The sequence below is a fragment of the Cyprinus carpio genome, chromosome A2 (assembly GCF_018340385.1).
Source record: "Cyprinus carpio isolate SPL01 chromosome A2, ASM1834038v1, whole genome shotgun sequence".
NCBI classification, from domain to species: domain Eukaryota; kingdom Metazoa; phylum Chordata; class Actinopteri; order Cypriniformes; family Cyprinidae; genus Cyprinus; species Cyprinus carpio.
The window spans coordinates 9,465,464-9,493,454 of record NC_056573.1 but is presented as its reverse complement, the minus strand read 5'-3'; the positions used below and the strand labels follow the sequence as shown (position 1 = coordinate 9,493,454).

The following is a 27,991-nucleotide window of genomic DNA, read 5'->3' as shown; positions in this document are numbered from 1 at the left end:
GTTTATTTGATGAGGACTGTATTTTTAGTTTGCACCATGAGAAATTGACAGTGTTTTTCACCTGTTCAAAGTAGCGTTCCCAAACCTTTGCGGTCCCTGATTGGTCAGAGGAAAAATGTCATTTTGTATATAAATGGAACATGAGCCTAGGTTATGTTGTAGGTTTTTCTCTGAACTAGGGAAGGATGAAGCTTTTAATATTGGCTGCACTTTTTGGACTGAGCCTTGCTCAGTTTAACGCAAACACCAGAGATGGAAGAACTGCCATCGTCCACCTGTTTGAGTGGCGCTGGGCTGATATCGCAGCAGAGTGTGAGCGCTACCTTGGACCAAATGGCTTTGGTGGAGTTCAGGTATTTTTAAACACATCATTATAGTTAAGCCTGCAAGGAGTTCATTTGAAATTTTTAATTGTATGTGCATTATGAGAAAAAAAAGAAAAAAAAAGTATAATAGTTATAACAAAATATCGATTTCATATTTCAGATCTCCCCTCCAAGTGAGAGCATTGTTGTCACAAACCCCTGGCACCCTTGGTGGCAGAGATATCAGCCAATCGGTTACAATCTGTGTTCCAGATCAGGAAATGAAAATGAGCTGAGAGACATGATCACTAGGTGCAACAACGTTGGGGTAAATATAGATGACAAACAGGGTATAACTGGTGTATTGCTTTATTTCTCCTGTGTAAAATTCATATACTTCTGTTTGTTTTGTAGGTGAACATCTATGTTGATGCAGTCATCAACCACATGTGTGGAGCAGGTGGTGGAGCCGGTACCCACTCAAGTTGTGGTTCATATTTCGATGCCAACAGGAAGGACTTCCCCACAGTTCCTTACTCTAACTTGGACTTCAATGACGGCAAATGCAACACTGGCAGTGGAAACATTGAGAACTACCATGATATCAATCAAGTATGAGATCATATCATGTCAAAGTGTTTATTTTAACCAGTGCCGACTTCTGGGGGCCCTATGCAAAACTGTGTGGGGGGGTGTGGGGCTACGAGTTATGAATGAATGAAAAGCCTTTGATCGTGTTCACTCTGTCTCGAATCATTCTCACGGTAAGCGACAGAGAAACAGTGTCTCTTTAGAGACTCGGTATGCTTTTTTGACACTGTATGACATTCACTTTACATGATTTGACTGATTTTTACGTAGAAAGAGCGAGAGGGCATCACATTAAAAGAAATGGCATAAGCGCTTTCCATAACCACTGGCCAAATTCAAAAACGAAACTAAAATTAAATCATCTTTGAGAGCAAGGGGGCCCTATGCAGCTTGCATACCTTGCTTATAGGGAGGATCGGCTCTGATTTTAACCATCGATTTATCATGCAGTGTGGACTCTTGTTATTTTCGTATTACAAATCTGAGCACTGTAATGATGGCAGGTGAGAAATTGTCGTCTGGTTGGTCTTCTGGACTTGGCTTTGGAGAAGGACTATGTGCGTGGTAAGGTGGCTGACTTCATGAACAAGCTGATTGACATGGGAGTGGCTGGGTTCAGAGTGGACGCCTGCAAACACATGTGGCCCGGTGATCTTTCTGCTGTCTATGGCCGTCTTAATAATCTGAACACAAAGTGGTTTCCATCTGGTGCCAGACCTTTTATCTTCCAAGAGGTATTTCTACTCATTTCCAAAAGAAATCTAAAAAGGTGACAAAATATGTACAAGTCACTTACTACATATGTTATTAGGTTATTGATCTCGGTGGGGAGCCCATTACATCAGGCCAATACACTGGAATTGGAAGGGTGACTGAGTTCAAGTATGGTGCCAAGCTGGGCAATGTCATCCGCAAATGGAATGGAGAAAAACTTTCCTTTGTCAAGTAAGTAAAGTTGTGGATTTGCATTACTATTAATTATACAACGTTTATTTGGTCATCAAATTTGATTGGTCAAACAGCGTTACAAGCTGATGTACAGTCCAACAGCACTGGGACTTTTCACTGTTTGTATTACTCCACTTGTCTGTGTTTGCACATTCCAGACAAACTGCTGAATTAGTGGTACAATGTAATGCCATTGTTAGGTGGTGTCAAGTAACTGTACGAGTGAGTCACTGAATTAAACGATTTATTCAAAATACATATTCATTCTGGAACAAACAATTATTTTTATGTGTGAGCAATTGAATCATTCATAATTTGTTTTGAAATACAGATTCATTCAGAAACATGTTTTATGATTAAGCAATCGAATTATTCACTCACCCCATTTGTTCAAAACCTATTCATCTAGGAACGAAATTAGTGAAAAGTGTTTTTATGAGTAAACAATTGAATCATTGACTCAGATGATTTGTTTGAAACACTGATTCTTCCAGGAATGAAACAAGTGACAAGTTTTATGAGTGAGAAATTGAGTCATTTACCAACTCAGTTTGTTCAATCCATTAACTCATGCAGGAATGAAGCACCACTGTTGTTGCCCAGAGACACATAACAGTTCTACTGTAATTGGAAATATTTACAATAGTTTAACAAAAATAGATTAAGTAAGATGAAGTAGAAGTTACTCCATGCTAACTTCTGAACAATAAAACAGAACAAGAAATTGATTTTGTGTGTAATATTGCATAAATGTGTGAACCTCATTATTCACTTAAACATTTTCCAAGGGTATTAGCTCTGTTATGTCACTCTGTTGTATTTATTGACAGATGAACTGCTTTTTGTTTCAGGAACTGGGGTGAAGGCTGGGGCTTCATGTCTTCTGATAAAGCTCTGGTGTTTGTTGACAACCACGATAACCAGAGAGGACATGGTGCAGGAGGTGCATCTATTGTGACATTCTGGGATGCCAGGTGCAAATTCGTCTTATTTTAATTTACAGCATATGCTTGGCAAATGAAAAAAACAAACAAACAAACAAACAAACAAACAAAAAACAACAACACAAGATTTCCTTTCATCTGTATTCATCAATCTCTTTCTAGGCTTTACAAAATGGCTGTAGCCTTTATGCTGGCCCACCCGTATGGATTTACCAGAGTAATGTCCAGCTACCGGTGGGACCGCAACATCGTGAATGGACAGGTAGATGATCAAGCATAGTCAAGTGTAAAAATAAATGCTAATCTGTTTAAAAAAAAAAAATCTCACTTAATAATTGCTCACTTTCTCATTACTCAGGATCAAAATGACTGGCAGGGACCCCCCAGCAATGGTGATGGATCCACTAAACCTGTTCCCATCAACCCTGACTCTACCTGTGGTGATGGCTGGGTTTGTGAACACAGATGGCGTCAGATCAAGTGAGTGTTGTCCTACAGTTTCATAGCAAAAATCCCTTACACTAATAAAAATACATTTTGGAGTCAATAAGATTTATTATTATTATTATTATTATTATTATTATTTACTTTTAATTGAATTATTGTTTTAAAATGTATTAAAACAGCAAGGATGCATTAAATTTATCAAAAGTGACACTGAAGACATTAATGTGTCAAGACTTCTATTTAAAATAAAAATCTTTAAAATATAAAAAGCCAATATTTACAGTTAATCTTTGCCATCACACAAATAAATGTGAAGATATATTAAAATAAAAAAAACATTAATTTTAAATTGTAAGAATATTTCACAATATTACTGTTTTTACTGTATTTTTGATCAAATAAAAGCAGCCTTGATGCATAAGATAAATTTGACCCCAAGCTTTTGCACGTCAATGCATCTGAGAATAACCATTATAGGGAATGAACAATAAAAACAAACCTTACTCCACAGAAACATGGTGGACTTCCGTAATGTTGTAAATGGACAGGCATTCTCTAACTGGTGGGACAATGGAAGCAACCAGATCTCTTTCAGCCGTGGAAATAAAGGGTTCCTTGTCATTAACAACGATGACTGGTAAGAATTAGTTCTTTCAGTATGAGAAATGATTTAAGTTTGTATTTCTATTGTGACATATACTGTATTTAAAACAAGCTTATGTATGTATGTGCTGTGTATATAGCTACAGTCACTGTTATCAACAGTATATAATCTATAATATTCACTTGTACTTTAGGGAGCTGAACGAGACCCTAAACACTGGTCTACCAGGAGGCACCTACTGTGATGTGATCTCTGGTCAGAAGGAAAGTGGCAGATGTACTGGGAAAGAGGTGGTAGTTGGAGGAGATGGACGTGCTACCTTCAGAATTAGCAACCAGGAAGAAGACCCATTTATGGCCATTCACTCTGACTCCAAACTTTAAATTATGTTTTTTAAATAAACAAAGAGCATAAAAGTTATATCTACTGTATTTTTTATTTTATTTTTTTTTACACATTTTCATCCTGTTGGCTCCAGTTGCAAAAAGTGCATTTCCAGTTTATGTATTATTCATTATTAAGAACTATAATATAATTATAACAGTAAAATATTTTAGTTTCACTGAGTAAAATTCCAAATTCCATTCACCCGATATACTTTAAAAGCAGTACAATGATACATAAAAACAGTAAAAATAGCTACCTGGTCTCATGGCATAAACGTACCTGGGGCATTTTTAGTGAGACATGAAATACGTACCAATAAGTACATATCACTGCAGTTTCCAAAATAAACGAATACTAGAGGCAGTAAAACTCTGACACCTTTTATTCCTTTTCACACAGATTTACAGAGTATCGATTAATAAAGCGTAATTTTTGCACAATTACTTGAGGAATATTATGTTATGACTTCAAAACAATATTAGTATGCTGGGAGATTTGAAAACTTATGCTTTGGAACATTAGCATTGCACAAATCCAGCTTCATATTAATGGGTTTTCATAGACTGTAGGTTTGGTTGGTAGTTCATGGAGTACGGAGATGTACTTGAGAGGCTAGGAGCTCCAGTTCGAATCCCGTGTAACCTTGGTTTAACAAAACAGTTCAAATCTGCAAATAAGGAAGTTGAAATGGCACGGTTAAATCAACAAATCAAATCAGTTTTGCATTTTTTAACACTATCAGGTTTAGGTTTAGGCTTGGGTTTGGTGTATGGCATATTTCCAACACGATAGAGCATTAACTTTTAGCGACAGTCCACGGATATTTGAATTCTTAACCACCACAATACGTACCAGAAGCAACATAATAAAAACACGGCAATATGTTCATATATCAACATAATTAAAATGTGCCAGTGTTCACGTATTGCATCCATGTTTTAGTGCCACTCAGTGGACATTTCTCTTTGAAACTGCAGTGAACCGTGCAGTAAGTTAGCTATGTAAAAACGGTGTTGCACAAAAAGTACATAGAGGTACATATTTTTATGAGACCCGGTTGCAAAATAATATCTCACGTGTCAGAACAAAGCCTGAGAGAGAGGGAGAGAAAAAAAGCTGCTTCTTTTCCTCAATTTGGCAAAATAAATTAATGCAAGCTAGGTCCTTGCAGTCCATCACTCAGCATGATGGCCAATAATGACCTGTCAGAGATTCTGGCCACACATTGCAGAGCATAACCCAGCAGGTCTACAGGGTCTTGCCTTAACGAATGCTGAGATGGACTAGTACACCCAAAAGGCCTGAGATAATGCATAATCTATTTCTCGCCTCACATCAAAAGTAACACAAATGTAGTCCCTTAAACAATAGCCTTTTATAGTGCATAGAGTCCTTACCATGTATACATGTCAATAAAACATGCTGTTAAAACTCAGCTGTTAGGGAACTTATTTTTTATTTTTTTTTATTTTTATACTAAATTATTTTAAGTAAATGTCTTAATTTGGCTTAGAAACCTAAAATAGATTAAACAAATCAATGGTTACAAACAAGTAACTGTTACTAACTTATTTTAAATGTACTATATTTACTTTATTAAATTTGCATTAATCCAAAAGTCACATTTTACAACAAGGTTTATTTTGGTAACTTTAATTAATGCATATGAACTATTCACAGGCATTTAATTTAGCTTAATGTTAGATTAGAAATATACTATTGTTCATTTTTAAATCCTATTTAAAATACATAAACTAATATTACCACAACATGAAATGTGTTAGTGTTTGTAAAAAAGATATACAGAGATTAACAAATGCTGTAAATATATTGGTCATTGTTAGTTCACAATATACTCAATGCTTTAGCTAATTAGATAGCTGAACTTTAGTGGTAAGTTTCCTTGCTGTTGTTTTAGTTTAATACTTTAATACTTTAATAAAGTCAGTATAAAGTATATTGTAAGAGAAAAGGTGCAATGAGACACATTACTCGTGTTTCAGAATGTTGTAAGTTGTTTTGAAAAGCAGGTAAACCCCAAAAATGACATTTATAAAAATGTTCAGTTTTATTATTATTTATTTATTTATTTATTTATTTTGCAATAATTAATTATTTCAGCATTAATTAATGCCAGCTTGTTTCTCTCCATTCAGACTTTAAAAATAAGTATTATAAAAGAAAGTGGAAAGTTTCAAAGAAAAACAAGAGTTCTGGTTGTTTTTTACCACAGCACCACATCTAGGCACAACATAAACTATTTGGTTACCAAGAAACAGATTTCAGTATTTGATCGTGGAGGTACTCTTTCTTTCTGTTTTTTGGAGCTTTCATGCTGCTGCCACCATGTCGGTTTCACCTGAGTGCAGCTGTGGCAGGGCCGTCAGGGCAGCAGGGGCCCAGGGGGCCACCATCCGCGCCCCGTCACACACACTCAAGAGCTTGACATATACTCACACACACAGACCTGAGCTCCAGACATGAGAGCTTAGACAGCAAAGGTGACATTCACCACACCATCCCACTTTGTCGTCATGGCAACTCTGGTCTGATGACAATCTGGAAAACAATAGCTTTATTATATAGATATATGAAAATTACCCTTTGTTTCCCTTTAGATACTTCACTTGTACTGCGTCGCTAGACGCTATGGGGAAAAACTCCTTTTTCTCAGAGGACTGAAGACTTTTTCAATCATGCAGTGTAACTGCACGGCCATTGGTTTGTGCAGTGATAAAAAAAATGAACCAATGGCTTGGCAGCGGTGCTGCACGAGCCTATGGCAGTGAAGCCCACCAGAGCCCGCCAGAATGGGCGGGGCCATCTGGCTATAAAAGCGGGCATTTCGCCATGGGATCTCAGATTAATTCTCCTTCAGCGACGACGATCTTCTCTTCATTGACCCACAAGACTTGAAGGTGCTCGGCGTTGACACACCTTCGGTGTGGACAGAAGCTGATTCAGCGACCTGCGTCGCTCTGCTGTTCTCGATCCACGGTTCCAGCCTGAACTGCTTCAGCGCCTGCGTGGTTCTCAGCTCATCCCCTGCTGCTATCCGGTGAGTTCTAAAAGAGCAAAATCCTAAAGAGCAAATTTCTAGCAATGTTGTTGCAAATGTCGCACTGCGAGTGTGGCTCATGCAGGGAATCCTGGGTAATGCCCACACAGAGACTGCACGCTCACTGAGATGGAATGCTCTCGCTCAGAGTCTCACTCTTCTCCGCTTGCTGACCGCCTTCAGTGAAGGCAGCTCTGTTCTCCCATGAAACAACAGAGCTACTGAGCTAAGCAACCGGGTTTGAGTGATCCCATGCCAGCACACAGCTTGCATGGTCGCTCTTCCCGCAGCCCTTTAATCCGTTGGTGATTTTTTACACATGAGAATCAGCACCCATTGTTACATTGAGCGGCTTTATCCACTTACTCAGATCGGAGTAGAAAACTAATGTTGACAGCTTTGTATTTGTGTGTGCGTTGCTGAAGCTGCGCTCACACAGACAAATTGCTTTCACTGTGATCTGCCAGCTGTGTTAACACGTGAGGATTAGCACCCCTCATTACATCGATTGGCTCAATCCTTCTGAACGGCTGCACCTCCCCTGCTCTCACATTTCTGTTCTCCCAGTCACCTCAGAGAAAGAGACGGTAAAATCGTGAGTTTGAGTGCTCAAACTTCAGCGATTTTTCACGCCGGCATAGCCCGCATGTTTTCACTATGCACACAGCACTTTGATCTGCCAGCGTGTTTACATTAAGGGTTAGCGTTGCGCTGGGTGGACCTGCATCCCCTGCTCTCACCTTGGAGGAAGAGATGATAAAATCGTGGGGTTGAGCGACCAGGCTTGAGTGATTTTTCATGCCAGTATTGCGAGTCAGGCTGCAACAGTCACTACTTTCTCGTCCCCAAAAATGATGGTGGCCTCCAGCCCATCCTCAATCTCAGGCACCTGAACCGCACCCTTATGAAACGGCTGTTCAGGATAACTACTTGGGACAGATCCTCTCGCAAATATGCCCAGGGGACTGGTTCTTTTCTCTGGATCAGAAAGATGCATACTTTCACATCCAGGTAGTCCCCCACCACAGGCGATTCTTAAGATTCGCCTTCAAGGGAGTGGCATATCATACATGGTCCTTCCCTTCGGACTGTCCCTGGCTCCTTGCACTTTTACGAAGTCCATAGATGTGGCTCTCTCCCCTGTGAGACAGATGGGAATCCATATTCTGAACTACCTCAGTGACTAGCTCTTTTAGCTCAGTCGGAGGCCTAGCTAATATCTCACAGACCCCTCCTCCTCAGCCACTTAGAATGCCTGGGACTCCGGGTCAGTTTTGCCTTAACGTCTCTCAGCCAATGATCCTCATTCCTGGGAGCATTTTTCGACTCAGCCCACGTGAGGACAGTAGTCACACCAGGATGTGCACTGGCCATACAGCAGCTCGCGGCTTCCTCTAAAGTCAGAGTCTCTTGCCCCCTCAAAGCATTTCAAAGGATGCTAGGCCTCATGGCCTCCGCATCACCGGTACTACAGTTGGGCATGCTTCGCATGAGACCCCTTCAGTACTGGCTGAAACCGCAAGTTCCATCCCATACGTGGCATCATGGACACTTTCATGTCAAGGTGAGCCAGGCCTGCATGTCAGCTGGGAGATATTTGGCAAGGCAGAGGTTGACCTCTTCGCCTCAAAAGACAACTCTCAATGCCAAACTTATTTTTCGAAGAAAGAGGATGCGTTGGCCCGTGAATGGCCCAACCTCCTCCTGTATGCTTTTCCCCGATCGCTCAGCGAGTCAGGGAGCGCAGGCACAGAGTGCTTCTGGTGGCCCCGCTCTGGAGGAACCATCTCTGGGTCTCAGAGTTGTCTCGGCTGCTGACAGCAGCTCTGTGGCCCATTCCCCTCAGGCAGAACCTCCTCTCTCAGGTGAACATAATGATTTGGCACCCCCAGCCTGAGCTGGGGGCCCTAAACCTCTGGGCTCTCGACGGGAATCAGTAGATGTCCCCGAGAGCATCCTAAATGCATCCTAAATCTCACAGGCTAGAGCCCCGTCTACGAGACGCCTCTACTCCCTTAAGTGGTCGGTTTTCTCCGCCTGGTGTGAAACCCATGGTGAGGACCCAATAACCTGTGACATATCTGTGATCTTGTCCTACTTACAAGAGCTGTTAGACAAGAGCCGCTCCCCTTCCATGCTCAAAGTCTTTGTGGCAGCTATAGCAGCTTCTCACAATCCTATAGCCGGACAGTTAGTGGGCCAGAACAACCTAGTTGTCCGTTTCCTGAGGGGATCCAGGAGGCTCCATCCGCTCTGGCCCCTCATGGTCCCTACATGGGATCTGCCCACGGTCCTGAGAGCCCTCAACGGCTCCCCCTCTGAGCCACTTCAGTTTGCGAGCTTGAAAACACTGTCACTGAAAAGCACTCTGCAACTGGCGCAAGCATCGGTTAAGTGAGTAGGTGACTTGCAGGCTCTTTCAATAAGCCCTGTCTGTCTTGAGTTTGGGCCTAACGACTCCAAAGTTGTCCTAAAGCCAAGACATGGGTATGTCCCTAAGGTGCTCTACACTCCGTTTAGAGCCCAGGTTATCACTCTCTCTGTGCTTCCTCCTCCTGAGGAGCACCAGGAGTTTAACCTTCTCTGCCTAGTCGGGGCATTGAGAATTTCCGCCCCCTTCAGGCAGTCAGAACAACTCGTCGTATGCTTTGGTAGCCGCACCAAGGGATCCCCGGTCACAAAGCAGAGGATCTCTCGATGGTTAGTTGACGCTATCAGACTAGCATACTCCTCCCTGGGCCTTCAGAGCTCCATTGGAGTGAAAGCCCATTCCACTCGAGGCGTGGCCTTCCTGGGTGTGGTCTAGTGGTGTGTCCATAGCAGACATCTGTGCGGCGGCCGGCTGGGCCTCGCCATCCACCTTTGCCAGGTTCTAAACCTTGGATATTCTGGCCTTGCAGGCCCGGATTTTATCTGTTTAAAGTCGCAGGCGGTCTAATTCTCAGGCACTGCCTGATTCTTTCAGGCATGCTCCTGGCCCTATTACTAGTACTGAGGCTGTATATATGACCATTGGAATGATTATCTGAAGGCTCTTACCTCCTGCAGGGCTCACCCTGCGCATAATTGGTACCTCTGAGCATTTATTGCTCAAGGCCAGTTCATTTCAGTCATTCCTCTTTCATGGCACGGCGGGATTGTATTTGTTCCCCATAGCATCTAGCAACGCAGTACGAGTGAAGTATCAAAAGGGAACGTACTTGGTTACTTACGTAATGTTGCTGTAGAAACATAAAGTAACAACAACTGCGTTCCTTGCCATGCCATGGCGATGCATGACTCAGTATCGTCGCTTCAGTCGAATTTACCTGAGATCGTATATGGCGAAATGCCCGCTTATATAGCCAGATGGCCCCGCCCATTCTGGCGGGCTCTGGCGGGCTTCACCACCATAGGTTCATGCAGCACCGCTAATTTTTTTTATCCCTGCATGAACCAATGGCCATGCAGTTACACTGCGTGATTGAAAAAGTCTTCAGTCCTCTGAGAAAAAGGAGTTTTTCCCATAGCGTCTAGCAACACAGTACTCGTTCCCGTATATCTGAGGGAACTGAGGTTATGTAATTAACCGAGTACATTTCCTAATGCTCTCTCAGACAGAGTGAAAGCAGAGAGAGTGTGTTTGTGCGTAAATGTATATATGTATATGGTAACACTTTATAAGGTCTCATTTCTTAATGTTCTTTAATGTAATACCATACATTTCTTAAAGTATTTATTAATCTTTGTTAATATACTGATAAAAACAACTGTTCCTTGATCGTTCAGTTGAGCTGTAAATAATATTAACAGTTAAAACTACTGATTTTTATAACAAATACTGAAATTAACAGTTTAATAAATGCTATATACAAGCACACATTTTAATTCTAAATAATATTTTATTATATATTATTATATATGTATTAATTACATTAATTATTATTATTATTATTATTATTATTATTATTATTATTATTATTATTATTATTATTATTATTTTCTTTTCTTTTCTTTTTAAGACGATACAGCACAATATTGGATTCAATAAATAATTGAACTGTCCCATGTCTGTCTGCAGAGGGGAGAGCTGTACCTTCCGATTTGAAGCTCAAGTGTCACTGTTGCAGGTCAGAAGCTTGGACTTGTCATGTTTACTGATGTTTTTTGACATCACAGTCAACACTGTCCCTTGTACCTACACCCCTGTCCCTTGCACTATTATTTATTATGCTCACAGTGAACTTGACTGACAGTGCACATATGCTGGACTGCCTAACCACAGTCTTTTTTTTCCCCCTAATCATCTAAAGGGGGGACAAGAGAACAGTTGCAAAACAGTTTCCAGAAGGTCCAAATATTATGCTTATGAATAAAAAAAAAAATAATAATAAATCTTCTAGACGAATGATTTTAGATTAGGGCTGTATTTTTACACACTATTTTTAATATTGTGATGGGTTGTCTAAATATAGATTTCTACAGTGGTATGCAGTGGTGTTCTGAAATGAGGAGGTAAAGTCCTCACATTTGTTTTAAATAAATTAATGTAGCAGTAACACATAACGTTGAAACAATTTTCAGGTTAAACATTATTTACACTATCAAAATAATACAGGTCCTTTCTCAAAAAATTAGCATATTGTGATAAAAGTTCATTATTTTCCATAATGTAATGATAAAATTAAACTTTCATATATTTTAGATTCATTGCACACCAACTGAAATATTTCAGGTCTTTTATTGTTTTAATACTGATGATTTTGGCATACAGCTCATGAAAACCCAAAATTCCTATCTCAAAAAATTAGCATATTTCATCCGACCAATAAAAGAAAAGTGTTTTTAATACAAAAAAAGTCAACCTTCAAATAATTATGTTCAGTTATGCACTCAATACTTGGTCGGGACTCCTTTTGCAGAAATGACTGCTTCAATGCAGCGTGGCATGGAGGTAATCAGCCTGTGGCACTGCTGAGGTGTTATGGAGGCCCAGGATGCTTCGATAGCGGCCTTAAGCTCATCCAGAGTGTTGGGTCTTGCGTCTCTCAACTTTCTCTTCACAATATCCCACAGTTTCTCTATGGGGTTCAGGTCAGGAGAGTTGGCAGGCCAATCGAGCACAGTAATACCATGGTCAGTAAACCATTTACCAGTGGTTTTGGCACTGTGAGCAGGTGCCAGGTCGTGCTGAAAAACGAAATCTTCATCTCCATAAAGCTTTTCAGCAGATGGAAGCATGAAGTGCTCCAAAATCTCCTGATAGCTAGCTGCATTGACCCTGCCCTTGATAAAACACAGTGGACCAACACCTGACATGGCACCCCAGACCATCACTGACTGTGGGTACTTGACACTGGACTTCAGGCATTTTGGCATTTCCTTCTCCCCAGTCTTCCTCCAGACTCTGGCACCTTGATTTCCGAATGACATGCAAAATTTGCTTTCATCCGAAAAAAGTACTTTGGACCACTGTGTTTTATCAAGGGCAGGGTCAATGCAGCTAGCTATCAGGAGATTTTGGAGCACTTCATGCTTCCATCTGCTGAAAAGCTTTATGGAGATGAAGGATTTCGTTTTTCAGCACGACCTGGCACCTGCTCACAGTGCCAAAACCACTGGTAAATGGTTTACTGACCATGGTATTACTGTGCTCAATTGGCCTGCCAACTCTCCTGACCTGAACCCCATAGAGAATCTGTGGGATATTGTGAAGAGAAAGTTGAGAGACGCAAGACCCAACACTCTGGATAAGCTTAAGGCCGCTATCGAAGCATCCTGGGCCTCCATAACACCTCAGCAGTGCCACAGGCTGATTGCCTCCCATGCCACGCCGCATTGAAGCAGTCATTTCTGCAAAAGGATTCCCGACCAAGTATTGAGTGCATAACTGAACATAATTATTTGAAGGTTGACTTTTTTTGTATTAAAAACACTTTTCTTTTATTGGTCGGATGAAATATGCTAATTTTTTTGAGATAGGAATTATGGGTTTTCATGAGCTGTATGCCAAAATCATCAGTATTAAAACAATAAAAGACCTGAAATATTTCAGTTGGTGTGCAATGAATCTAAAATATATGAAAGTTTAATTTTATCCTTACATTATGGAAAATAATGAACTTTTATCACAATATGCTAATTTTTTGAGAAGGACCTGTAATAATAATAATAATTTAATTCATATTCTATTTATTAAAACAAAGTATATTTCTCATCAACCTCTTGCTGCTTAGTATTTGAATAGTTTGGTTCTGTGTTTGCTGTAAGCAAGTCTTGAAACCCTCTACCTCCCCCAGCTCCACCTGTATAGATCTGCAACAGGTTATTTCATGCATGCTTTATGTGCAGCAGCAGCATGTCTTACATACACCAGCATATCTATGGGTGTACTGGCAGTAGCAAGTATCTGTACTGGCTCTGCAGCAGCAAAGGCAGCAGCAGCCACACCAAACTATTCTGAGAGTTATCGTGGTTAAACTACAAGTACACATAATCAACATTTTCCATCAGTCATCAAAGCTGGGTAAACACTCAGGTGTCATGATGGACATAGATATGGAGATGTACCTAAAATATCAAGTTGATTACTCACTAAAAATCACCTCACAAAACAAGTCAATGCAAGTTTGAATGTGAAATTACAAAAAGTGGTGCTATCTATGTAGATGAGTTAATCACTTTTTATTCAGTCTTCCCATTAACATTATCCAATTAACAATTGTAAGTCACTTTGGATGAAAGCATCTGAAAAATGACTAAATGTAAATGTATTCAGACCGATTTGCAAAGAGACATGCACGGAAATAAGATGCAGGATTATTACATGAACAGCGTAATAGGTCCATCATAACATGCGATCATGAGACTTTCCCTCATTCATTCTCAATTACCCCACAATGAAACCCACAGCATGCTTGAGGGGGTCTGTTAAAACTCAGTGGGCTCAGAGGCGACAAGAAAGATGCTGCCTCCCGCTGTAACTTTAATTGCTGCAGGTGTTGCTGTTGAACAGTGTATAAAATAAGTGATTTATACACTTTATGATGTCATACTGGACCTTATTTACACACGACACTGCTCCACTGATCATGTACTGGTTACTCCACTGCACACCTCAGATCACTTCCTCCTCACTCTTAACCTCAACATGGTTCCTGACACATCACTTACCCCTCCACATGTCATCTTTCGACATAACCTACGCTCACTCTCACCCTCCCGGCTATCTGCAATGGTTTCATCTTCGCTTCCTTCCCCTAAACTGTTAGCATCTTTTGATGCTAACAGTGCTACTGATATTTTCTGCTCCACTCTTACAGTACATCTTGTTTAGACACTGTTTGCCCCTTGTCTTCCAGGCCAGCCCGTACCACCCCTTCAGCCCCTTGGTTATCTGATGTTCTACTCGAACATCGTTCTAAGCTTAGAGCTGCTGAAAGGGTGTGGCGCAAATCCAAAAATACTACTGACCTTAATGTGTATCAGTCACTCCTCTCTTCCTTTTCTGGTAATGTCTCCACTGCTAAAAGGACATACTACCATAACAAAATTAACAATTCATCTAACTCTTGCATGCTTTTTAAAACATTTTCCTCGCTCCTTTGTCCTCCTCCTCTCCCTCCTGCTTCATCTCTAATAGCTGACGACTTTGCCACGTTTTTCATTAATAAAATTAAAAACATCAGTGCACAATTTTCCACACCACAATCCATCAAGAACATCTCACCAGCAAACATACACTCATTCACATCCTTCTCTTCACTCTCTGAGGCAGAAGTCTCCCAAACTCATCCTTTCTATTCATCCTATTACTTGTCCGCTTGATCCTATTCCATCTCATTTCCTTCAAGCCATTTCTCCTGCAGATGTACCTGCACTCACTCACATCATTAACATATCCCTCCACACTGGTGTTTTCCCTTCATCATTTAGACAGGCTCGTATAACTCCGCTACTTAAGAAACCCACCCTCAACCCATCTCTTTTAGAGAACTACAGACCAGTTTCCCTTCTTCCTTTCATTGCAAAAACACTTGAACGAGCTGTATTCAACCAAGTCTCTACCTTTCTCACACAGAACGACCTCCTTGACAGCAACCAATCTGGCTTCAGAAGTGGACATTCAACTAAGACTGCCTTGCTCTCAGTTATTGAAGCCCTAAGACTGGCAACAGTGGAATCCAAATCTTCAATACTTATCTTGCTTGATCTATCTGCTGCTTTTGACACGGTTAACCACCAAATCCTCCTGTCAACCCTACTGACAAAGGGCATCTCAGGAACCGCACTCCAGTGGTTTGAGTCTTACCTATCAGATAGGTCCTTCAAAGTATCTTGGAGAGGTGAAGTGTCCAAGTCGCAACATCTAACTACTGGGGTGCCTCAGGGCTCAGTTCTTGGACCACTTCTCTTCTCTGTCTACATGGCATCATTATGTTCTGTCATTTAGAAACATGGCTTTTCATACCATTGCTATGCTGATGACACTCAACTCTACCTCTCATTCCATCCTGATGATCCATCGGTAGCTGCTCGCATCTCAGCTTGTCTAACAGACATTTCTTGCCAAGGCAGAACTGCTTGTGGTTCCAGCAAACATCATCACCATCAAGTTAGGCACATCAACCATAACTCCTTCAAAAACAGCCAGAAACCTTGGAGTTATGATTGATGATCAGCTAACTTTCTCAGACCACATTGCTAAAACTCTCCGGTCCTGCAGATTTGCTTTATTCAACATTAAGAAGATCAGGCCCTTTCTTTTTCGGAACATGCTGCACAACTCCTTGTTCAAGCTCTTGTTCTGTCCAGGCTAGACTATTGCAATGCTCTCTTGGCAGGTCTTCCAGCCAGTTCTATCAAACCTTTACAATTAATCCAGAACGCGGCAGCAAGATTAATTTTCAATGACCACCAAAAGAATACACGTCACACATCTGTTTATCAATTTGCACTGGCTACCAATAGCTGCTCACATAAAATTCAAGGCATTGATGTTTGCTTACAAAACCACCACTGGCTCTGCACCCCTTTACCTAAATTCATTACTTCAGATTTATGTGCCCTCTAGAAGCTTGCGTTCTGCAAGTGAACGTCGCTTGATTGTGCCATCCCAAAGAAGCACAAAGTCACTTTTACGGACTTTTAAATTTAATGTTCCATCCTGGTGGAATGACCTGCTCAACTCAACACCATCAACTGAGTCCTTAGCCATCTTCAAGAATCGGCTTAAAACACACCTCTTCCATCTTTATTTGACCCTCTAACTTTTGCACTCACTATTCTAATTCTATTAAAAAAATAAAAATAAAAAAAAAAATAATAATAATCTAACTACCTTTCTAATCTTTTTGTATTCTATCTATTTTCTTTTCATTTATTATACAATTATAAAAAAAAGACCTCTAATAGCTTGCTCTATTCTTTTTCTATTCTATCTGTTTTCTTTTTATTTATTATATTATTTAAAAGCCCTTGCTACGTATACTGCATTTAGGCTAACTGAGACTTGTTATAGCACTTATATATCATTGCTCTTTTGTTGTTTTGGATTGCTTTCATTGTCCTCATTTGTAAGTCGCTTTGGATAAAAGCGTCTGCTAAATGACTAAATGTAAATGTAAATGTAAATACTTCATAATATTTACATTGATTTATATAATACTCTGGATTATTTTCTGCTTCCCTTGCCTACTTCAATTTTTACATGTCTTTACTGATCATTTGCCATGAATGGGGAGTATTAGACTGACTTATCACAGAAAGTATATTGCTGTGAAACCATATTGTCCTGTATAACTGCTGAAAATAACATGGGATTTATATGATTCGACAAATAAAAAATAAAAAAGTATGTGATTTGAAATAGCTTTACTTTGGGAATCTATTTGACATCCTATTGGAGATCATTTATATGTAAGCACATTATAAATACTTTACACCAACCCATATTTTATTTTCTAAAAATGAAAAAAAAAAGTATATATATATATTTTTATTGTTTATTTATTATATATTATATATATATATATATATATATATATATATAATATATAATATATATATATATATAATAATAATAATAAACAATAAAAATAAATATAAAATAAAATAAAATAAACACACACATATATATTCAGATTACATACTAAAATTATTCAATTCACTTCCAGAATAAACAATACTAGGCTTATAATTTGCTTAGTATCGTAATAAGTCCTCATTTAGCTAAGTAAATATGTTTGTATGTGTTGGGCTGCTGAGGGTATAGGGTGTCTTCTGTACCTCCCACTGGCTCTGGTTTAATCATTTCATCTGCTCGATGTACTCATTTTTCACAGTCACCACAGGGGTCAAAGTTGGAGGTGGAATGAACCTGATCCATAAACAAAATCAAGGGGAAAGAAGAAACAAGTAAAAACATATTTTTTATTTTTTAGTTCATTTTATATGAACTTCTCATGCACACCCCTCAGATATCAGGAAACTTTGTGAATTCATTATTCTACAAATGGAATTATACACTAATCTGGCATGCAGCGTCTTCATGGCACATCCAGTGTCATGAAGGTCCTTGCCTTCAAAACAACCCCTTATCGGGAAAAAAATAAACAAAATCCATCTCCATATTCCCTGTCAATCCTATTCAAATATTTACACAACACATGGCTTAAATATTTTAAGGAACTTTCAACAGATTTTACGGTCTAGCCATGATTTTCCCCTCTCCATTGTTTGAACAGCCGTTTCCATGGACTGTTTGTTGACAGCCGACAGCAGCTGATATGACAACACCACAGTGTCCAAATACAGGCACTAATTCAAATGTATTCATCCAGTAATTACCAGTGATGTTGGAGGCGGACTCTGGGCCCCGTTCCAAGTGCTCCTGGGGCCCGTAGAGCTCTCTGCAGAGCGAGCTGCAATGAGAATGAGCAGATGGAAGCATGAGTACTGTAGCGCATGCCCACCCTCCACTACCTCTCCTCTGCTCTCATTACCCATGTGCTTAAAACCCCATCACACACTTCTGTGAAATGATTTTCTATCAGGTTATAATCACAGGCACATATTGCAGCTGCTTTATTACTTTTTTTGACTTCACGTTAACTCATTTTAGGTGGCTCAACTCACACTGGCATCTCACACAAAGGTCACATGATTTCAGATTACAGGTGGGTTGATTTAGTGTGTTTACACTTGTAGTTCGGTTCTCTTGGTTGTTTTGGTCCAGTTCACTTAAACATACAAAACAAAAGGTATAAGGATACTATTAAAACCTGTCTGGACAGCTTTTATGACGTCTATTTAAAATTTCCATCAAATTTACAGAACATCCTAAAACTTATAACACACAAAGGGATAGTTCTCACAAAAATAATAATTCCGTCATCATTTATTCATGCTTCACTCATTCCAAGCCTGTATAAATTTATTTTATGCAGGTTTGGAATATGCTGTTGAACAGAAAAGAAGATATATTGAAAAATTTTGGTAACCAGGTGACGGTAGCCATGGACTTTCATAGCATGGGGGGGGAAATACAATGAAAGTCAATGGCTACCGTCAACTGTCTTTTACCAACATTTTTCAAAATATTTCCATTTGTTAGCAGCAGAAGAAAGAAACTGAAACAGAGGGTGAGTAAATTTTAACATATAGTAATTTTTGGGTGAGGTATTTCCTTTATTTAACTTTTTTTTTAGGCTGAAACGTCCCTTTAATGATAGTGTGGATATTAGAAAAGTAACACAATGAATCTGTCACCATTCTAAAAATACATGGAGAAATGCTATCTGTGATATTGCATTTCATATGGTGCCTTCAACTTGAATAACAGTCGATTTTAAAGCGTCGATTTTAATGATCATTAGTTGACATAACTGGAGCCTGTGCAAAAATAGATCAGCTCTATGCTGTCACCCCCTGTGACACTATGAATAAAGCTAGCTCAACTATTTTGTGACTCATCAAATCAATTATTTTGACACTGCTGAAGCCAAGGAAAAAATAAAAATAAACGGTTAAATATTTATGAACATGTATAATAACAGAAAGCATATCGGCAGGTGGGTAGATTAAAACAGGGTCTCGTAGTTCAGGAATTGCCTGGAGGCAAAACTTTGTTTGTTTGTTGTCACCAGGAATGTGATTACAAACTTCGAATGCAATTCTGCACAGATTCTGCCGCTGCAGAATCACATAGGCATGAATTACACACAAATATATTACATCCTATATTGTAATGTAAAAAGTATGCACAAAAATAAACATAAAGGATCACAAAATATCTGCTTGCATTACTTTTTTAAAGACTATCAAACCATATAAATGAATCAAAACATAATGAAGTAAATTGTGAGTGATTCATCAATTTTAATATTATATATCCAAACAATTTTTGGTCAAATTTGCCATTTTCAACAAGAGGGAAGCCCACGGAAATATTTAAATAATATATGACTCCCTACGGCAACACAATGTATTAAAATTGCATGGCTGGGTCCACTAGCATTAGAATGTCAAAACCTGTTTGTGACGCATCTAGCCAAAACACGGCACTGCATACTGCAGTTTAGATTTTACACACACAAACTGTTGCACATGGTTTTCACCATCAGTACAAACCTCTATGCTCATTCCTAAACAATTCAACTTTAAATAAACACCCATACATAGAAGTAGTAGAAGTAGAGAGAGAAAAAAAAGAGGGACCAGGGCTAGCTGTCACACAGAAATAAGTTGAATTTCAGTAACTACAGTAAGGGTTAAAAATAAATAAATAAACAAACTGTAATAAAATATAATAATGTATAAAAAAACTTTATATAACCATACAGTTTATATATATATATATATATTAGATATATATATAATAAAATATAATAATGTATATATTAATATATATATATATAATATATAGATATATATCTATATAAACCACTTATTTTTCTTTCACTAGACGCCAAGTTTCTCATTTTTATTTAGTATATACTAAAATATAAAATATAGATAAATAATAATAATAATAATAATTTACTAAAACTTTAAAGTTAGTATGAATAGAGAAATATGAAACTATTATGCCATTTAAAATGTTAGCAAAATAAATAAAAAGTGTGATAGTATATCAATGACACTAAAATAACACTAGTTTAAGTCCAAAGTCCAGTAACACAAAAGTGTTTTCAAAGTGTTATAAATTTATACAATTTGTTAGCTAAAACAATATGATATTATGTAACTTTACATTTACATAAATTATACATATTTGCTTAAATGTTGTGAATTATTCTGTTTTATAATTGTTTTATTGATTCAATTTTGCTCAAAACACTGACACCATGACAACTGTGACAACATCATGTCATTTATTTATTTTTTTTAAACAATGAGACAGTAAATTTGTTGGAGTAACATACATTGTGCCAGCAAACATTAACCAGGTAATCCAGGAAATACATTAAATCACAATCAACTATGTCTCTAATTAACATCTTTCCATATCATCAGTATTTGTTATTTTAAGATCACTCATGCTTTATTCCATCTATAATTCCATATTTTTCACTGCACTTACTTATTTCTTAAAACTGTTTACATGGCAGTGACAGTGCCTGTCCTAGTGTCTCTGCTAAGAACAGTTCTTTAGTGTCTATATCCCGGCAGCTTGATTGATTAGGTCTAAGAGGATTTGTACCTCAATGACAGGTGCCCGAATGAGAGTTGTGTTGGGATGGCATTTTCTGGCAGGTCACTGCTGATCCTATTTGCTTCTGAGATAATGGAAATATTTGCCATCAGGTAAAATCCACTTTTTATTTTATTATGAACAAAGGCCTCCTGTAGCGAATCAATGTGTTTTTGTAAGAAAAATATCCATATTCAAAACTTATTAATCACTTTAATCAAGCTTGCTAGCTAGCGTTTTAAATATTGTTATTTTTCTAACAAAAACGCATTGATTTGCTACAGGAGGACTTTGTTCAACCCCCGGAGCCGTGTGAGACAATTTTTTAAAGCAAAGCAAGGCAAGACAAGTTTATTTATATAGCACATTTTGTACACAATGGTAATTCATAGTGCTTTACATAAAAGAAAGTAAACTAAGCACAAAAATAAAACAAGGAATTTAAAAACTTTGAAAATTATTTTAAAATTGATTTAAAATTCATTTAAGACAGTTAAAAATAGAAAATGATATTACGTAAAATACAGCGCAATCATTTTGGGTTGCATAAAATATAGTTTAATACATAAAATACAGTGGAATCAGTTCGGACATAGCACAGTGCTCATCCAATAATTGCACAGCAAAACAGATGAGTTTTGAAGCTGATTCCAACTGCGGACAGCATAACAACTAAAAGCAGATTCCCCTTGTTTTGTGTGAACCCTTGGTATTTCTAACTGACTCAGTCCTAATGATTTGAGTGGTTTCTGTTAGGTTTATATTCAGTGAGCATATCTGCAATGTATTTCGGTCCTAGGTCATTGAGTGATTTTTAAACGAGTAAAAGTACTTTAAAATCAATCCTAAATGTAACTTGAAGCCAGTGTAAGGACCTGAGGACTGGTTTGATATCCTCAGATTTTCTGGTTCTAGTCAGAATTCTGCCAGCAGCATTCTGGATTAGCTGCAGCTGTCTAATGGTCTTCTTGGGAAGGCCAGTGAAGAAACCATTGCAATAGTCCACCCTGCTGGTGATAAAGGCATGAACAAGTTTCTCCAAGTCTTGACTGGAAACAAAACATCTAATTCTTGCAATGTTTTTTAGATGATAGTATGCTGATTTAGTTACTGATTTGACATGACTACTGAAACTAAGGTCTGTCTCCAAAACCACACCAAGATTCCTGACTTGATTTTTTGTTGTTAGACCCCTAGAGTCAAGGTATGCATTCACCTTTAGAACTTCATCTTTGTTTCCAAATGCAATGACTTTAGTTTTTTTCTTGTCTAACTGAAGAAAGTTCTGGCACATCCAACTGTTAATTTCATCAATGCATTGGCAGAGGGAGTCAATGGGGCTGTAGTCATTTGACGATAAGGCTAGGTAAATCTGAGTATCATCGGCATAGCTTTGATAGGCAATTTGGTTCTTTCTCATTATTTTACTTAGTGGGAGCATACAGGCTAAACAAGAGCGGTGCAAGAATTGAGCCTTGTGGGACTCCGCATGTCATGAACATCAACTTAGACTTATGCTCTCCTATAGTGACATAATAACCTCTCCATTCAAAGGATGACCTGAACCATTTGAGTACCATCCCAGAAAGCAGTCTCTCAAACACATATCATTGAATAATGAATATCATTTATTATCTTAATGAGCGCTGTCTCTGTGCTGTGATGCTGTCGGAAACCAGATTGAAAATTGTCCAGGTATCCATTTGCGTTTAAAGTTTGAAACAATATTTAAAGTTTGCCTCATTAAATATTAATGGTACAAGAGAAAGTAGGAAAAGTATGAAAGCCTCCACAGTTGAGAAAAATATGATTCTGTAAGTCATAATAATGAGAAACTTTCTCATAATTATGACTTAGTATCTCGTTATATTGAGAAACTTTTTTGCAATAATGACTTAGTTTCTCATAATAATGACTTAGTTTCTCATAATAATGAAAAAAAAAATCTCGTAATAATGACTTAGTTTCTCATAATAATGAGAAACTTTCTTGTAATAATGAGAAACTTTCTCAAAATAATGATTTAACCCCAAGATTGACAGCACGTTAGCGACATCTGTTGGTCAAAGTCATGCAAGAACAGTGCAAACATTGCTTGTTCTGTAATATAAAGTGTAAAATGCTATAATCTGTCATTAAATAACAATTTCAGATAAATTATCTGCATGTAGTATTTTGTTAATTTGTAGCACTGCTACTCTGCCAGATTGTTATGGCTTCAAACATTCCAGACTAACATTTCAGTTAAGAAATCCAAGCATACAATGTTCATACAGTAAGCCATCTCATTTCAAAAGCACAAAGCATAGTTGCTCATTACCATGGCAACTGCTTGGTCTTCAGTATCCCGCTTCTTGCAGGACAAACGCTTAATGTGAAAAATGCTTAATGTGGCTTGAAGTACAAAGACAGACTGAACCAAATTCAGTACACAACTTAAAGATCATGCATATTGTATATAAAGGCATTCTGGTGGACCAAAAATATGAATGAAACACAAAACAGCAACGTTTAAGCATTTTTTATAACGATTTTCTATAGGAAAACGCTTAACGTGCAACCTTGGGTGTTGTTTAAATTGTTCAAATATCAATAATATTGTATCCTGAATTTGTCATTGTATTTTAAGCCACATTAAGCATTTTTTTCACGATCATATGTCCTGCACGAAGCGGTGTGGGATGCTGAAAACCAAGTGGTTGCCGTGCTAACGATCAACTACGCTATGCTAGCGAGGTGAGATCTACTGTTTAAACATTGTGGTCTTATGCATGTGATATAAGAGTGACAGCTAATAAAACTAAAAAAATCATCAAAATGATCATCTATTCATTAAGTTTATACGTGTACTTTCATTTCTGAATGGGTGTTGATGACACACATTTTTTGACACAAACAATGGCAACTGCCTCTCCACAACTTCCCCAAAAGACAAAAACTCTTTGAACAAGTATTCTACCCGTCTTTCACCTTTTCTTCGACACAGTATGATATTTTTTTTTTTTTTTTTTTTTTATGGGCTGTTTATCCATTAGTACATGCATTATTTCATTTATTTATTTATACTCTAGTTTCTTTACTGGGGATTTTGGCCTGCTTTAAGCAAACACAAAGAAAAGAGATCTGAGTTTGAATTCTTCAAACATTTCAGGATCTGCATCAAAATCCCCTTAAGAAATTAAAGCTTTAGATCAAATGCACATGTGCATTACCATTTGTGCACCTATTTTAAATCATAAACTGTTAACAAAATAGGTTAGATATATCCAATTAGATGGTAACTGCCTTTAGTGTGACACGTCATTTTGCAGTTTAGAAGTAATAATTGCTATCGCTGTATGAAAACAGTTGTTTTCACAGAAAAACTGAAAATTTTGGAAACATGAAGACATTAAACATACGATTGCAACAATATATGTTTTTTCAAGTAATAAATAAAGAATATGAGCAAGGCAGTACTAATTGACATAGCATTTATAGAAACAAATCATTGTTATTTGTTATTGTCCAGCATTTATAGATTTCTAAGCCAATTAAAAGCTAGAAATTAGAGAAAAATTTAAGTTGTCTATACACTACCAGTGTATACACACACCCACACAGTTAGAGCACCCTCAGTGATTTGATTCTGGAGCTGGGCCTGCCCAGAAGGCTCTGGTGTGTTCTTTAGTGCTATATATCCCTGCTTGATGCATGTGCCCATTATAGTCATACAGCACAAACTAGTAATCTTTTGTATCCAGCAACAAACACTCACAAAAACATATCAGATGGCCAAACAGTCTGGACTGTGGTCCCCACAACATTTCAATATTTCAATATTTATTACAGGTTCATCCTGAGATAAAACCTTACCCAACTGGCCTGAGAACTGCAGTTTGACTGGTTTCGCCTGAGCGCCCAAGGTCAAGTTTTTGAAAACAGCATGTTATCAGAGCTGGGAAGGGTAAGCAGAGCAAATCTTCTCTGCGAGGTAAAGCCACTTGGGACCCATTACAGTCTTCAGATTAGAGTGGCTTGTCATGCATTCAGTCTATTTATTTTCCTCAGCTGTCTTTTAAATAATTCACATCAGCATCAGGTGAGTCCTGGATGCTTGTGGGTCACAATGTAGTTATACGGTGATAATGATTATTGATTTTCTGAAACTACAATTCAATTCAATTCAAGTTTATTTGTATAGCGCTTTTTACGATACAAATCATTGCAAAGCAACTTTACAGAAAATTAAGTTTCTACAATATTTAGTAGTAGCTTATCAGTGGTGACTGTCAGTTCATGTGCATATGGCAGAAACGTTCAGAAAAATCAATAAAAGACGTAAACAAACAGACGATTAACACTATTAACAGCAATTATGCAATCAAACTTATAGCAAAAATGTGGTCGTTCTGTTTGTTGTCTCTGGGTTAGCATCATCTGAGGTCCGTCTGTCTGTCTGTCATCATCTCTACCCAATTTTCCTTCATCCAAACTATACCCACCACAAACCCTACTCACAGAGAAACAAATAGAGACATAATTAGCGTAGCTGCTGTTCCAGCCAAGGTAAAATTAATTAGTTTAACCCAAGCTAAAGAATAATAATGCACATTTGATCAGATATAACTGCAGTCCAAAATTATGAGATGCATTATTTGAATGCTTGGCCAAAGAGGTGTGTTTTTAAACTAGATTTAAACAGAGAGAGTGTGTCTGAATCCCAAACATTATCAGGAAGGCTATTCCAGAGTTTGGGAGCCAAATGCGAAAAAAGCTCTACCTCCTTTAGTGGGATTTTTTTTAGGAGTCAATATCAAAAGTCCAGCGTTTTGTGACCTTAGGGAGCGTGATGGGTTGTAGTGTGGTAGAAGACCAGTTAGGTACGCAGGAGCTAAGCCATTAAGGGCCTTATAAGTAAGTAGTAATAATATTTTGTAACTGATACGGAACTTAATAGGTAGCCAGTGCAGAGGACTGTAGTATTGGGGTAATATGATCATATTTTCTTGACCTGTTAAGGACTCTAGCCGCTGCATTTTGGACTACCTGTAGCTTGTTTATTGAGGATGCAGGACAAGCAGTGCATTACAATAGTCCAGTCTAGAGGTCATGAATGCATGAACTAGCTTTTCTGCATCAGGAACAGGTAACATGTTTCGTAGCTTGGCAATGTTTCTAAGATGGAAGAATGCTGTTTTTGTAACATGGGAAATATGATTTTCAAAAGACAAGTTACTGTCTAATATAACACCCAGATTTTTGACAGTAGAGGAAGTAACAGTACATCCGTCTAATTGCAAATTGTAATCTACGAGACTCTGTGTAATGTTTTCTGGTCCAATAAGTAATATCTCTGTCTTATCTTAATTTAATAGGAGAAAAATATTGGGTCATCCAATCTTTTACATTTTTAACTTACTCAGTTAGCTTAGATAGTTTAGAAGTTTCACCTGGTCTTGTTGAGATATATAGTTGAGTATCATCAGCATAACAGTGGAAACTAATCCCGTATTTTCTAATGATATTACCAAGGGGCAACATGTATATTGAAAATAGCAGAGGGCCTAGGACAGATCCTTGTCGCACTCCATATTTTACTGGTGATAAATGAGATGACTCCCCATTTAAATAAACAAAGTGGTAGCGATCGGACAGGTAGGATCTAAACCATCTTAAAGCCTTCCCTTGGATACCTGTATAGTTTTGTAATCTATCTATGAGTATGTCGTGATCTATGGTGTCGAACCATAGATCACGACATACTCATAGATAGATTACAAAACCACAAGAATCGTGGAATAATTTCTTAAATTCTAACATCCTATTAAATAGCTTCTTGCACTAATTGTATGATAAAACAGGGCTAAAGGTCCCCCATGAATACAGGCCCTTTTGATTTTACTTACCAACCCATTAAATCCATAAATCTAAACACCTGTTTGTTGTTGTGCACTGTAAAATTAATTTGTGATATATGGCTGGACTAAAAGCATAATAACCATAACAGGACATTTTATAGAATACTTTAAAAGGGTTTGAAATATCAATCAATCAATCAATCAATCAATAAACAAACATAAAATTGGTGCATATATAATTGATGCAACTATATTTTCAATTATCATGTATTTTCAAACATAAGCCACACATTTTAGTTCACTATACAATAAACAAATGTTACTATTTTGCTGTTTAGGCAAAAAAAACTGTCCTTCTCAGGTCTCACATCTTTGTTGACTTCTTAGTCAACAATTCACTAAATGAATAGTTCACACAAAAATAAAAATGTGCAGTTAATTGACTCAACCTCAGGCCATCCAGGATAGTAGAAAGTAGCTGAGTTTCTTTCTTCAGTAGAACACTAAAAAAAATATATATATATATATGTATCTGATTTCATGGTCATTGTTGATTCACAGTGTGTAAATCTAAGGGGTGTCATCATATATATATATATATAACATTACACAAATGAGGCAATAATTTAAATACTTGATACTTATTGGTCAAACAGGTTTAAAATTAATTATACTGGAGCCCATCTATAATAAGAGCCAGCATGATTATCCAATCTTTAATCCAGTCCTTTAAAGTCTAAATGTAAAAGTTAATGGAAATTCACCCTAGTATTCACCCTGTTTTCTAAATGCATCTTATTGGTATTATTGTAAACGATTCATCCTTTTATCAAATATTTTTTTATTTTAATTTGTATTCATTATTTTTTTTTGTGCTCATAATGTCTAATAAAAAATTTCATCTCTCTGCAATCAGCATACTTCTCTATGATGACGTGTCTGACTTCTCCAATCATTAAGTACCTTTAAATCATGTGCTTTTCTTACAATCGGCTACAAGCTCGAATTCATATATGCCTCCATCCAATCAACAAATGGATAGAATCAAGACCCTGTCCTACAATATTTTTTTATTCTTTTCTTTTTTCTTTCGATAATCTGTTTTGGAAGAAAATGTTGCTACTTCCGATTCATTGCTATATCTTTATTCATTGCTATATCTTCCGATTCATTGCTATATCTTGCTATAACTATA

The 27,991-nt window shown here is 37.7% G+C and overlaps 1 protein-coding gene and 1 long non-coding RNA gene across 2 annotated transcripts in view; one reads left to right on the top strand and one right to left on the bottom strand.

The window, feature by feature from the left end:
• The first annotated feature begins 121 nt into the window (after positions 1–121).
• On the top strand, positions 122–4,259 carry LOC109064755 (alpha-amylase). Its single transcript, XM_042771742.1, has 10 exons — positions 122–353; positions 487–633; positions 720–917; positions 1,400–1,630; positions 1,708–1,841; positions 2,696–2,818; positions 2,951–3,050; positions 3,147–3,268; positions 3,747–3,872; positions 4,033–4,259. The coding sequence occupies exons 1-10, from the start codon at positions 186–188 to the stop codon at positions 4,220–4,222; spliced, it is 1,539 nt and encodes a 512-aa protein (XP_042627676.1). The 5' UTR covers positions 122–185; the 3' UTR covers positions 4,223–4,259.
• Positions 4,137–27,991, bottom strand: part of LOC122147816 — a 39,280-nt gene continuing 15,425 nt past the window's right edge. Inside the window, exons 2-5 of the long non-coding RNA XR_006161842.1 lie at positions 18,112–18,185; positions 17,551–17,641; positions 6,694–6,785; positions 4,137–4,893 (exon numbers count right to left, since the gene is read on the bottom strand). This is a non-coding gene — a long non-coding RNA (uncharacterized LOC122147816). The remainder of the gene's footprint in view (positions 4,894–6,693; positions 6,786–17,550; positions 17,642–18,111; positions 18,186–27,991) is intronic.

Coding starts and splice junctions, on each gene's coding strand:
- LOC109064755 (XM_042771742.1), top strand. CDS start 186: ATGAAGCTTTTAATATTGGCTGCACTTTTTGGACTGAGCCTTGCTCAG. Junction 634..719: donor CTAGGTGCAACAACGTTGGG/GTAAATATAGAT, acceptor TTTGTTTTGTAG/GTGAACATCTATGTTGATGC. Junction 1,842..2,695: donor GAAAAACTTTCCTTTGTCAA/GTAAGTAAAGTT, acceptor TTTTTGTTTCAG/GAACTGGGGTGAAGGCTGGG.